The 14,591-nt window shown below is 38.5% G+C and overlaps 1 protein-coding gene across 7 annotated transcripts in view; it reads right to left on the bottom strand.

Moving 5' to 3' along the window:
- The window catches only part of STK32B (serine/threonine kinase 32B), a 175,434-nt gene that overhangs the window by 42,328 nt on the left and 118,515 nt on the right, over positions 1–14,591 (bottom strand). For all 7 annotated transcript variants that reach the window (XM_080590340.1, XM_080590336.1, XM_080590334.1 and 4 more), the window contains exons 5-6: positions 12,735–12,772; positions 3,912–4,001 (exon numbers count right to left, since the gene is read on the bottom strand). In XM_080590340.1, the coding sequence (XP_080446466.1) occupies positions 3,912–4,001; positions 12,735–12,772 (128 nt within the window). The remainder of the gene's footprint in view (positions 1–3,911; positions 4,002–12,734; positions 12,773–14,591) is intronic.

Raw genomic sequence — 14,591 nt, 5'->3', positions numbered from 1 at the left:
CAACCTAGATGATTCTATAATGAAAACTTGTCACCAAACATGGTGCCACAGTCCCCATGCCTTTTTTTCCCCTTGTTTTGGTCATTATCTAAAATGGCTTATGTAAATCCACATTTAAGTCTGGGATACAGCCTTAAAGCCAGAAATCATACGGGCTTAAATGAACATCTTGACTGAAAACAAAGCTTTTCTAATTTGAACACTGCAGTTGAAGAGTACTTTTAGCATTTCACTTAAAGATATAATTATTCACAAAATTAAGAGGAAAAAAAATGAAATCAATGCTTTTAGAGAAAACAGCAACATTTACAAGTGTCTAACCATATCTGTCAGGCTCTTTGCTGATGCTTTGATACCCAACTTGTGCAAGAGAAAATCCTCACCCATCACTTTTCACACGAAGCAGAGAAAGTTAACAGCTCTAAAAGCTTTCCTGCCTTCTCACAGCTCCAAATAAATGCAAAGATGACTCTTCTGATTCATTCTGAGTAGCAGAGACTGAACCCGTGACTTCTGCAGTGTTTTTACATTTCCAACAGGTGAGCAAGGTGCACAGGAGAGAAAGTGTGCTGGTGGATGGTACTGTAGTCTCTACAAAAAGGGAAAGAGCATTTTTCTTTTACTGTTTCTTTTGTTGTGAGATTGTTGGATATGAGGGAGGAAGGTTCAGGGACAGAATGGCTCCATGAACTTAGGTGAACCTAGATAACACCTCAGCAGCTTGTGAAGGTAAAGTCTTGCTCTTACTCTCATCTCTACCCCTCTCCAGCTCTGTAACACCTTGGATTGGCTCAGGATCTCATGGGAATACTCCTCTAGCTCATTTAGCACCCAGGAAAGGCAAAAAACCCACCACAGCTGCTGCTAGGAAAAAGGAGATAGCATTCTGCCATAATGAGTTGCATTGGCTCAGTGAAGGTTTCTGACAGACTCCGTCAAGAAGGAAGAGGATGAGGCAGCGAGGAACACAGGTGAAGAAGGAGAATGAATGAGAGGAGAAGATAGTGGCAACCCTGGCTCAGCTATTGTGGCACTTCAGACTTAGGTCAGAGAAACTATTTGTCACAATGCTAAGCTGGGGAGGTGATTACAAAACAAGTTTGTAAGGACATAGCTATGCCAGAGACTAGCATTTCCTACTGGGTACAAGAACTCCTGAATTTTCTAGCAAATGGGCAATACCATGGAGAGGGATGTAAGTGGAATTTAGGCAGGATGGATGGGGTTTGCGAGTTTCTGCATTGAATAGACACTTGTCTTAAGATGAATCCCAACATTTCCCTTCCTTGTACCATCTCTTCGCAAATGTCAACTCAAAAAAGAACAGGTTACTCCTCCTCCTTAGGGTGGGGTTAGAGACTTGGAATTCAAAAAGGATGGAGTCATTTCTTGTAATTTTATCTCTAAAATAACAAATTACTTTGCTTAGCACTTGTTAAAAAATTTTATGCTTTCTGTTGTTAAAAATTAGCTTTTTCTTTTTCTCTCATGAGAAAAGTCTGCAAACAAAGGTCAGTAATGAACAAAAAGGTGGTATTCGCCTATGAATAAAGATGGGCTGAAAGATGCTCCAAAAAATGTTAAGTTTCCTGTTAACTCTCAGCAGAATCTTTGAAGAATACTCACATTTTTGTACAGCTGCTTTAACTAATCTGCCTCTGATCATTAGCAGCCAGACGATCCCTTCATTACACACATTCAGACAGTGACAGACAGATGCTAAAATGCTAACTGACCCCTAAGCAAGTACTCAGATTTCTTCTGCTTTCATAATAATTATGCTTTCTAATGTAAAACTGTGCAACCGCTTCAAGATTAAAAATGTAAGGCCATCAAAACAGTCATTTAATCGACTACCAAATTAAATCTCAGAAAAGACTCTATTGTTATGCCTGCTGTCATCATCACATTTAAATGTGGAAAATGTCTCTTCTGAATCTGAGCTCCTGCAAAATGTCTGTTCTTCAAGAGTATTTTTGAATAATCTATGTAATAAGAATTTGCACATCTAATGACTATATCTACTAGAAGATTGTAGGTAGCTATTTAAGCAGAATGCGTGAACCCTGAGACAAACTTTTCATAGAAATGCAAAACTACAATCCTTAAAATTTTGGAATTTTTTAATATTCCTCTCATTGTGCGTGTAAAGGCATTTCAGTGAGTGTAATCAGTTGAACATGTAAATTGTATGGCTATTTGTCCGTACATGTTGGGGGTAAGGTCAAATTACTTACAGAGAAAAATTGCTTGTTTTCTGAATGTTTATTTTTTTGTTTCTTTTCCATGAATAAAACCATCACATACTGGCAAAACCACTCAAGTGAATTCTTTAAAATTAAAGCCGTTCATGTAAGTGAGGTTGCAGCATCTCTCCCCCTCTCATTTCACCACATGCAGTAGGGAACCTGTGGTGCAGCATCAAACACTCAGGTACTGGCCACAAGAGGAAGCACAGGACCCAGATCTGGTCTCCTCACATTCTATATATGATGCCCATGCCATGTTGGCCATCTCTTCCAAGTAAAGGACACCAGACACTCAGCTAGAGCTAACCAGTGCAAAACACAGAAAATTTGTCTGAAGTCTTGTTCCTCTGCATCACTTAAATGCTTGAGTCAGGACTACATAAAATATTTCTTGGCATGTTTTGAGTACATTTGTAGAAGTAAGCTGCCCAGCGTCAGGTCAGCACTCCGGGCACAGGGGAAAGTGGCCCATTCTGGTCAAATGTATGCTGTTGTATCCTATTAATCCCCCAAACAGGAGAACTATTTCTGAAAAATACAAGTCTGCTCCAGTGCCTGGGACTGCTCCAACACATTCACAGCTGGTACGGAGGTGTCCTGAAGATGACTGCCTGCTTCATCTACTTGCAGGTTTACACAGTGTATTTTTTGCTGTGAAAATGCATAATGGATTAATTCCGATTTCTTGGGCAAACACTTTTACTCTATGTTATTATGCAGAAGCGAGGTAGCACAGTGACCTTCATTTCCCTGAATGACATTTTCAGAATACGGTAATTTTCTGATATTTTGCCATTGCGTGGTTTTTACATGTGCTCTGAGCATGCCTGTTAGAGAAAGTCTCTTGTAGACACACGTATCTGTTTTATAGAACCAAAATATGTTTAGTTTCTAGCTAGCCATCTCCTCATGTTACAGCAATTCTGTATAAAGAAAATTAAGACAGCAGATGTGTAGGAAGTCACAGGTAGGATAAATCACTCCTATTCTTAGTCATGGAAGCTAGTGGACAATTTGGTGGGACAAATGATCTTTAGGAGATGCCTTCTGTCCTTCAGCTCCAGGGGAAGTTTGAATCATTAACTTATCCAAGATGCTTAACTTTTAGACACAGCGACAGATGAACTGCATTTTACTCTCCCAGCCTTCAATCTATGCATTTAAAATACGCTATTAAAATGTATAAAATGCCCCTTAACACCACAGGTCAAACACTTAAGTGGGTAGTTACCTAGGACTGTAATTAAGCAGAAAATTTTTTGAGGAATTCAACAAAGCAATGCAATTAAAGATGTGCCTAGATTCTTTTTAACTGACATGACATGTTCTCTGCTAGATCATAGCCAGAGCAGTACAAACATAATCATGTATTCTTGTCTCCAGCTGTGGGGGTTTGCACAAAATAACAGCTGAGCCTCTCCTGAATTTGCTTCACAAAACCAAGCAGAACCTGACTAAAAGCACTGTAGAGACTCAGTCCTGTCCAATTCCTTCCTCTCTGATATTTTCCATTGTCAATACACAGATGTTATAAAAATAAATAAATAAATCATATTTATTATTTATTATGTGGTTTTACATGTTTAAACCCTTTTAAAATACCATTAGTCCACATTAACACATGAAATTTCTTTTATCTTTTAAATTGTCTTGAAAACTTACCCATATAAGGTTTTGTGCCAGCCATAGAAGAAGCCTTTTCTGAGCCTTTCACTATGGTTGCAATGTTGAAGTCAGTGATATGAACATGTCCTGCAATTACATGCAATAAAAACAGAAGTCAAAATAGCATATCGTACAAACATTCCTTGCTTTATTCAGTGTTTAAGAGACAATAGAAATAAAATAAATTGTCAAATTAAACGAATTACTATTAAACATCGTTCATAGCTAGAAAAATTGTAATGACAACAAAATGATGTCATGCTTCTTTTCTTGTGTTTTTCCCATTATTTGCTTGCATGCTGAACCTTATGTGTTGGTCACCCCTGAACCTCCTCCTGCTGTGAACAGCAAGGACAGTAACTGTCTTTTCAGAGCAGTAATGTGCAGGAGCAGCACTGAATTTGCTGTAATGGTGTGTGAAATCTCCCTCACCTTATCTCTAACTAGAGCTATCCCTCACAATCTCATGTACTCGTGACACCTGTCTGCCATCACATCCACTTTGGGTTACAATCAGCCCAGCTTTTCACAGTCTCCTCAGGGCAAAAAGGGAGCTGAGAAGAAAAAGGGTATTTTTATAGTACAATAACTACAAAATTAGATTCATGGTAGCAGAAGAGCATGTGTGCAACAACAGCAGGTCCCAAATGATCCCTCATTTGACAGCAGATTACTAGATGAAAGATATGTGACACAAGGCAGCCCGTGGACTTGCTGCCTGACCAGCAAGACAGCTGATTTAAACTCAGCTAATCAGGTTGGATAGCCCCAACCTGCCATCATTATTTTTTCCCTAGGGTAGTTTATGACAAGTGTAGGTTAAATTACTCCACCACAGTGAGGCAATAGTTGCTAATCCTGACTTGCCCTAAGCAGGTAAATAAATGCAAATCCAGCCTGAAAATGTATCTGCAGACTTTTAGCCTGATAAGTCTGCTGGTAGATTTTGCATCTTCTAAGGGCTAATTTCATTCTGTGGAGAGATGCAGACATTCATTGGCAATGCCATTGTGGAAGGCGGAGTACAGAGAAAGGTGCTCCCTTCCTCAGCTTAACCATGCACTCAGATCAACTCAGATCAGGATTAAGACATCTCGTCTTTAGCTAGAGTCTTGAATGACAGGTTCCTCTGTGGTTTTTTTTGTTTGTTTTTGTTTTTTTTTTTCTGATCAGGATCTCAACCTCGTTCAGTCCACAGCATGGAGCAGGCTTTGGGCATGATGCGGTTATTAAGTGAAGGAGGTTGTTATCATATTTGCTGCCAAAGATGAAAAGAGTGTAACAAATGACTTGCTTTTGGTCCTGACACTGAGCATTTCCCCAGTGCCTGACTGAGGAACAGCAATCTTAACAGACGATTATGCTGCTCTGACAGTCTAACCTAGGTCCTCCTCGAAGTCTGCAGGAAATGTCAGCCAGCCTCTAAGAAGCCTGCAGTCACCCATGTGTGAACTGAAATTCAGGGTCCCCTTATTTGTCCAGGTCTAAGCTGGTTTTGAAACTAAAAAATAAGAAGGCACATCTCACTGGCAAACTTAAACCAATTTCTTCAAATGGGAGACACAGTAGAAATTACTGATGAAGTGGTTTGCATGCTTTTTGCAGTTTTCTCAAAAACTTCTTACATTTTGTTGACACTTTCCTTCTAAGACACCCTTCCCAGAATACATTCACAGAAGGCAGGCAAAAACTGTGGGCAAATTTAAGCAATCTATTCATAAAGGGTGGAGGGATTTGGGTTCCCATAACAAAAATTAGCGTGCACAGCCTGGCCTGCCCTCAGGTTTCAAAAAGACGTTTCTCCTTCCTGGTGGCTGCAGTTCATGGCTGGTGAGGAACATGTCTGCAGATTATTCCTGCAGTAAAATACCATGGCAGAAAGCTTCTTGAAAAAGATAATTGAACCACACACAGCCACCTCATGGTAGCAATGTTTTAAGTAATTCCATGTGCATCATACAATGAAAAGCTATAAGGATCCCAGCAGTCTAATACTTTCTTTTTTCTCTCTCTCTCTCTTTTTTTTTTTCTTTTGACAGATAAATATGAAGTTCTGTCATTTAAATGACACCATTGTAAATGATTCTCCCTATTAGAGTGCCAGCATGATAGCCTGTTGCAAAACACCTATCACATAATATCCGTTCAGACTGATCCAAACAGTTGATTTGCAATGAAAATTGCTTCTCCTGCAGTGCATTGTTTTCTATCCTTTTTATTAGATTTGTTTTCATTTAACAAAACCAAAATAGCACACATGTGAAGTGTTATATATGCCGGTTGATGTTTTTTGTAAAAAATGCCTTCTGCAGGGTAAGGGGTAGGTCCTACAGAGCTCCTCTTCATCCTGCTGCTGATACAGCAGCAATGCTCTGCTCCTGTGCTTATGGAACCACACAGCAAAACCACATCTATACCACTGCGGAAGTGGCCGCTGGAAAAAAAAATCTACCTTTTTTCTTCCACGGCCCACGGGCTGCCTGCAGACAGCCTTTGCCTCAGTGGCTCAGAGGGCTGCTAATTTACTGTGGAGTACAAGCAAGGTGTCCTGAGGGCAGGTAGGTGGCTGTGCTGCCATGGGGACAGCAAACAGCACTTGGTGGGAGCTGGAGGAGGGAGAGAAGCTATGTCTGGGATGAAGCTGGAGCAGGGGCTGATGGGGAACAAATCCTGGGATGGAGCCAGAGTAGGGGATGATGGGGAACATTCCCCCCCCACAGTGCAACCCTGCTGCAGTTTTGGCAGTGGAGGAGGGCTGGAGGGATGGTGAAGCAGAGTACTGCCTGTCTGCACACAACTTTCAGTAGTTTCAACTTCTTTGAGCCCAGGGACTTGTATTTAAAATAATAATAATAATAATAATAATAATAATAATAATAATAATAATAATAATAATAATAATAAATACATCATTATAATACATTATATTACATTTTATAATAATAAATAATAAATACATAATAATAATATATTATTATTATTATTAATTATTATTATTATTATTGTTCCTGGTGTAAATATATCAGGTGACAAGAAGACCCCGGTTTTTTATAGGAGTCTTTCTAATCAGCCTCTAAGACATTTTTACTTTGACTGTTGCATGTAGGAAAAAGAAAGATAGCTATTGCTGCAGTAAATATGCTACAATACTGGCTACTTCACACTGTTTCCAAGATTTCAGTTCATGGGAACATTTTCCCATCTGAGCTTCACGTCTTTGTACTTGATCTCCATTTCTGGATATTATCTTGAACAATAAGCGACAACCAAACCCAAGCCCAGTACCCTCACTCTCTCCTCAGGTGTCAGGTACTGAACTGGGCAGTACGTCAGTACCACTTGGGTTTAGCTGTTAAGGGCTATAAAGTCCAGGAGCACACAGCAGGTTCAGCAATACTAACTAAATTCAGATATCACAGGGGAAGAGCTCATTGCTTAATCTCCCTGACTGCATGACCCCTTTTGGTAATAAGAGGCTGGTAATAAGAAGACAAAAGACCACATTCTTCTGGTTCTCTGCAGAGTGGCTTGTATAAGATTTCATGTATATCAACACATACATTCTAAGCACAATATATATCGATGGCAGTTGTTTTAAGAATTGCATTCATCCAGAGGGAGAATTTGTAAGTTAATACCTACAGCAGTGTGTGACTTTGTGAAGCTTTATACATGCATCTCAGAAGCGCCGAATGGCATATATACCTCACTTCTCCAAATCCCAATATCTGAGGCAAACAACTACTCATTTTTGACTATTATTAAATTTTTATTAAATGAGAAAAAATCATAATTACAACTAAAACAAGTCCTGAAAGTGGCTGAGGCTGGCTGACTAACATTTAGCAGAGAAAAAAGTACATGATTTCAAACCTTATTGAATTTCCCAGGGTAAGAAATTGAAGGGGTGAATGTGAGGGCAGAGAGAAAAAAATATCAGACTAGAGTTAATACTGCCAGCTCAATATGCATCAGAGCTGATGGCAAGTATCAGCATAGAAATGTTTTGGAGCAAATTCAGATCCAGTATGCCTTTAGAGGGTCAAACCCTATGAACTATTTAAAAAACATCTTTTTGGGTTCATCTGTACCATGTACAAGAGCATCAGCTTGTATCCTGGTGAACTTGGCATGACTTGGCAGCCTGCCACTTATCATCAGGGAGACTGTTAGAAACCTGATGTTCCTGCTATAGGTGGGTTCAGAAAGGCTGTGTGTTTCAAAGGGGTAGGCTGCTTAATGGCTTGTGTAGGCATGCAAAACTTTCTAATACATTTTCAAAGTGCAGATAGCTTCAGGTTAAAGAGTTATGCTCAGAACACACTATTAATCAACATCAGAGGGTTAAATGATATAAAGTCCCTGAATATTGTCTGTGGATACTATGGGGATAAGCCCTACTACAGACACACCAGGTACATCTTCAGTGGAGACTTTATGACTCCCAGACATCTTTATGCAGAGTCAATGTTGTCAGTTATGCTGTTCAGAAGTTAGCAGTCAGGGCTCAAAGTATTGAATTTATGTGTAGTGTTTTTTTTTGTTTGTTTGTTTGTTTGTTTGTTTTGTTTTGTTTTTCATCCTATTTCTGGTTTTAAGGCCAAGATTGCTTGTTGGCTGTATTTTTCAACCTTGCTGTTAATTTTCAAATGAGAGCTGAGATTCTCGTATAACCAAGGAAATAGAGTTTTAAGGAAAACTTTGATGATCATAAAATAATATAATCATATATAAAAAGGCACATAAAAATGCCAACTTGAGTCTGCCTTACTCCCTCATATGAGAAATGATTACTGAGTAAAATTATCACTAGAGATGCAAAAATCCAATCTATAAAAAGAGGTTGCATTTTTTTTTAATATCATGAAGATGGAGCATAAGGTAAATGTAAGCTATTATTAATCAAATTCTGCAATTTTAGAAGCAGGGGACAGTTTTTAGAAAGGAACATTTCAAAACAGATAAAAGAAAACTTTTCTTTCATGAAGGATGGTGAACTTCTAGAACTTGTTTCTCCATGCGGTTGGAGCAATAATAGCAGCAACTTCAAATAGGAAGTAGATGAATGCATTAACAAAAGCCCATCCAGATTCTAACAGGATTATACAAAGACAAAAAAACTATTAAAAATGTGGATAATAAGGAGTGCTGAATCATTTGATGACTAAAAGTGGCAAAGGGCACTCCCTGTGATGAGTATCTCCTTTTGGCACTGTCTGTGACAGAATGCTGGCTGAGATCCTGTGTCTGATCCTACAGGGAATTCTTCCTTGGTAAGCCATGCAGGGACCTTACAGGTTTGTGTGAAATAATGCCTTGAAATGCTTGCCCAAGAGGACATAAAACCTTTGCAAATTTTCTGTAAGTAGAGCATAACAATGGTGTGGTCACCCTGCACAATGTGAAACCTGGATGCCTAGAGCAGAGCTTTATGATTTCTGCAGGATGACCAGAAATGTTAATATCAATGGTGCTACCAAGTAGCTATAGAAATAGCAAGTAATCATCTCTGGAAAAAAAAGACAATGTGCTAATCTGGTTGCCATATCTTCTTTGCCTGTGTTTTAGCCATTCCATGTCTCTTCAGATAACATAATAGCTAATAGATCCTTAAGAGATTTTAAGGCATCTTTAATTTCTTTGACAATTCAAGAAAAATACAACATGGATGAGATTTGCCAGCGCTCATTTCTAAACACTGTCATTTCAGACATATTGATCTAAACCATTAGAGTGAAAGGAGTAGTGGGGGAAGCAGAATACTGTTATTATGAGAATTCTGTAACGCTTTTCTGTGTACAACACAGTAATAATAGCTCTCCTGAACCACAAGCTAGTCCCTTCAGCTACCACGGAATAACTGTTTCAGATGCATGTTAGCAGAACAGAGCACTACTACTAAATTCAGAGATTAGTGTTAGTTATAAGAGAGCTTTCTGAGATAGGAGATAGGCAAATAAAACAGAAGAGCTTTATGGGCAGCATTTGTTTCCTTGTCTAATTCTGGTTTAGAGAGAGAATTGAAATGAAACACCACACTGCTCCTGCTCCAGCACACTGAAAACATTCCTAATCTCTCTACTCAAGGAAGACTCTTCTATGAGGGAGTAAATCTCTGCAGGAGGTCATCTTCTGGTAGGGGCTGAAACATTATTTTAAACATCTGTTTTCCTAGTTCTCATATAGCATTACGTGTCTTGTGATCATCAAACATTTATATCCGTCGATGCAACAGAACGTCTGCTCAGCAATGTTGAGATGTGGCTTTGCTGAAAAGTATATGGGAAAATTCAGGCTTGGTCTGATATAATGATTTTGAACAAGATGCATATATTTCATGCTTTTTGCTTTGAAGTTTAGATTAACCATTTTTATGGATTGAGAAAAATCTCCTGGTTTTACTACTTTCGTATTCCTGAGGTAGGTTTCCTAAGCGATACAGATAAACTGTAGAGCAACTGGTTTTAACAACCAGAAATATCTATGATCTTAGTGTAAGCTATGAAAGTCAGTCAGCGTAATGTGATTCTGTGATTCTGTAATGGCTTGAAGATGTAAGGCAACGTGAAAGGACTTCAGCCAAAACAGGTTTCTTCAGTGAGGTCAAATAAATTTAATTTACTGATACAAACTCTCAGTCCTAAATTTTGTGCGTATCCAATTCCATAACACTTTTGGGTAAACACCATTGTTTTTTAAACTGTAAGAAAGAATGAAGAGTACAGTGAAGCATATAGGAAACTCTTATACCATCCTGGAGGCCACAGGCTAAAATAAAGTTCCTGTGCACCTGGTTAGACTTGTATTACGTGAATGTGTTATGCTTCTTATACAGCCTACCATATTTACAGTGCATATATTGAGCACATTTTTCTGTTAAGTGAAAGCTGATGGTTCCTTAAAAAAATACGTTATTGTGATATGTTGCAGCTTAATTGAAGCTTTTTTGGACTTCAAGGATAGGATTCATCTGGCTAAATGCGAATCTATGAGCTATCCACACAAAACTTCCTAAGTATTATTCACTGAAAAGAAATAGATGCTAGTGTTTAGTGCAGACATCCAAAATCATGTTTAATCAGATTTAGATCAGATTTAAGTGTGCCTACATCATTCTGTTGTCTATAAAAGAAGCCTAAGATGACTAGCATGGTACGGATGCCTGTCCTATTGGTGTCACATCATATAGTGAGTGCATGAACTCTTACCTAGGTTGGGAGAACTACATTTCCCAGTCACGTAACTTGTTTGTGAGCCAAGGATCTGTGAACTGATTAATGGTGCCAACCAAGGCCTATCTGCAAGCCAGGAGAAGCATGGTTATTTCATCACTTGTCTGCACGTGTGCTATGAGGGAGCAGCAGTATGCAAAAAAAGGGGCTATCCATCCCCAAATTTCCAAACTCTCTATAGATAACTTTGCTGATCATTTTATAGTCACCAAAAAAATGATTTTGCAGCATATTACTGACTCTGGTGTTGCTTCTTCTCTACAATACTTGAGCTCCCATAGGAAAACTCTTCCAAGAGGCTGATTTTATGCTGTAATTGACCTTGATAAGGGGCAAGGAGAGATAAGGGTAACAGTACTTCAAAGTCTGTCAATCAGAGATTTAACACTCTCAGTCGTTTCACGTTGCCTTTGACATCTTTAATTCACCCAGGACTTAAAGACAAGAGATTTATATTTCATGCTTATTTGCTGATATTTGTGTCTAGGGAACATTAACGCTTACGAGTCTGAAACACTGAATACCCAAAGTCCTAGATGGTTTAAAACTCAAATATGATTTAGCTTTATTGGCTTCAATATTCCCAGGGACAAACTCCAGCTGTTTGCAATGTTACCTCTTTAATCAATTTTAACTTGTATACCCAGCAGCTCTGCAATAGATTTTGAAAAATAATGGTAACTTTGGCATCATTTCAAGTCTGTATTTTCTCAGAGATTAACTGTTCTTAATCAATTTCTGAGGTGTACAAAGCAAAACAAGGCTTTCCCACAGCAGCAAAAACACATATCTTTTTTCCATATTTTCTTCCCCTTGTATTTCTTTTCTAACTGATACAAGGTTAATATTTTCTTTATTTTTATTTTCTCATGTCCTTGTTATGAATAGTTGCAAAAAGATGCATGACATTTTAGAAAAATGCTTCATATATTGCCTATATGTGTAAGGTTTACATTGAAAAAAAATAGTATTTCATACCACGTACTCATACCCCACATTTTTAGCTTGAGATCATGGAATTAGTGTTTAAACTTCAAAGCTGATTATGTTGCCTAGTCATTTTTTGGCATCATTTGTGCCAAAACAATATATGGAACCTTAAAAATTTTACAGACTTTAGACGCACATTTCCAAATTCCATATTTAAATTCAGGAAAATAATTTCAGATACCTACATGAGAAACAACTTGTTACTTGAAATTTTCTAGCCCTTCAGGAGTTCAGAAGAAGAGAAAATAAATGTTTGGTACTGTTCTACTGGAAGGTCCCTGAACAGTGATTGCAGTGACTTACTTTAATCGTGTTATTAAAATACTAACTTTGTTTTGACAGATGTCCCTTGTGATGTCCAGTCATATTAAATTCCTTCATGTTCAGGTCTTTCAAGTGTCAGATCAGCATTTTTTTTGTTTGTTTTCAATAGGAAGGGATATTACAAAAGGCCCAAGGTGGACAGAGGGACATGCAGAGAACATCCAGATTTAGATTGGAATCCATCATCTCAGGCTTTCACAAAGCATGAGCCACCATGTTACAGAGAGCTCACGAATTAGAGATATCTGAGAGAAAACAGTCAAAATTCACTTACCGTGCTCATCCAGTAGTATGTTGTCAGGTTTGATATCCCTGTAAAATAAGGAAATGAATACATTATATTTCATACCAAAAGAAGATCTGCAATTTTAAAGGTTTTCCCATCTGGTTATGTGGGCCAAGTCATTTAAATTATTATAAAACCAATGAAAACCATGTCATGCAAAAAGGCAAATGATTTTTATCTACATCTTTTTACTGGCCTGAAAAAACATGCATACTAAAGAGGCTTTCTAGGTTTCCATTTCATGTGGTTTTGTTTTCATATGGTTAGCATTGACATGGATTTGGTTTTCAAGATTATATACCTTATTCTTTATAGCAGTCAGAACAATGAAATGGAAGATTTGCATCTTGGAGGTGCCTGATTGCCTCAGGGACTCTGTGTTTGACAGACCCAAGAAATCACTTAATTGGAAACATCAGTGGTCTAACCTTTCTGCCAGACCCCACTAATCTGCCATGCTCATGGACATGATCACTCACATATTGTAGAGTCCAGCTAGCTATCTTATACTGCCTGGGTAGGTCTAGCAGATCCCCTTTTAGCCCTTGAATCCCCCCTTAGTTGTCTATAATGGCAGGTAGCATCTGGGGGAAGGAGTGGGTCTAAGAAAGGGTGGAGATCATGATGTCCAAAACATCAGCTTAACTCCGCAATTCTTGGCACAAGGAAAATGCATTGCCTTTGAGATCATCTCCTTCAGGATCATTTTAAGTTGACCTACATTCAGGCTGCTCTCAAAAGGGATGGAGACAGCTTTTCCCCACCACTGCTGGGAATTCACACCCTCTTTCTTGGGCCAGAATTCCTCTTGCCATGGAGAAATTCTGGGGAAACTCATCTCTTCCTTTTGCCAGCCTGGTATGCTCCCTCATTTGGCTCACCCTGTGGCTTGGTGAGTGTGTTGTGGAGCTCGTACATGGCATTGCCTTCTCACTGCACCTTGCACCTAATGTGATTTTGGAGCAGTGTTCTTGCTGTGGCACTGCCAGAAGGGGAGATGCATTGGTCCACCTTGAGCAAAACATTTAGCCCCTTTAGCTAATTTCTCCACTGATCTCAAAAGAGAGGCACTGCAAACTGTCAAAATAATCCAACAAATGAGCCTGCAAATGAATTCCAAAGACTTCTTTCTAACTGTGTATCTTATTTTAGCCAAGAGATGACTTGATTATTCCAATTTAAACATTTTTCAGTAAAACCTCTCCTGACTGAAATATGTACATATATATACTTAGACTTCACTAACAAGTTTTGTCCCGTGTTCCCATAAATGGAATAAAATGGACTCTGCACTTCTCACATGGGTAAAAATAATGAAGTCATAGCCAGGTACATTAGGATCTCTCTGTGGCTTAATAATATCAGTGATATGTACAACGTCACTTCAAACTGTTTTCCCCAACTTAAAGAAACAAACAAACAAACAAACAAATAGAATTGGAATGGTAAAATCACTAGTACTTCATTGAGAATAAAACTGAGGAAAAGGAGAAATTCAGCTTTAAGAGCTACTGTCATGTCTATAGCAATGCCGTTCCCAGGGATTGGTCATTACAAGCCCATGATTTTTCAATGTTTTTTTAAGAAGAGTTTGAACAATATGAATATGTGCTATGGTTTTGCACCATAACATAGACTATATATTTTTATTGCCACCAGAAAAGACATTGACAAATCCGCTTGACGACTGCATATAACACCAAATATATTCTACGTGCAGTTGTATCTGCAACATTCAGAAAGTTGAGCAGTAAAATTAGATCAGTGCTTGTCTTTCTGTGACTAACTCAGGCAGTAGCTTATACTTGGTACAAATGCACACAGACCATAGAGCCTTTCCTGCCT

The sequence above is a fragment of the Anser brachyrhynchus genome (assembly GCF_964034855.1).
Source record: "Anser brachyrhynchus genome assembly, chromosome: 4".
NCBI lineage: Eukaryota > Metazoa > Chordata > Aves > Anseriformes > Anatidae > Anser > Anser brachyrhynchus.
The sequence above is the reverse complement of the archived record's forward strand: the minus strand, read 5'-3'. Positions and strand labels throughout refer to the sequence as shown.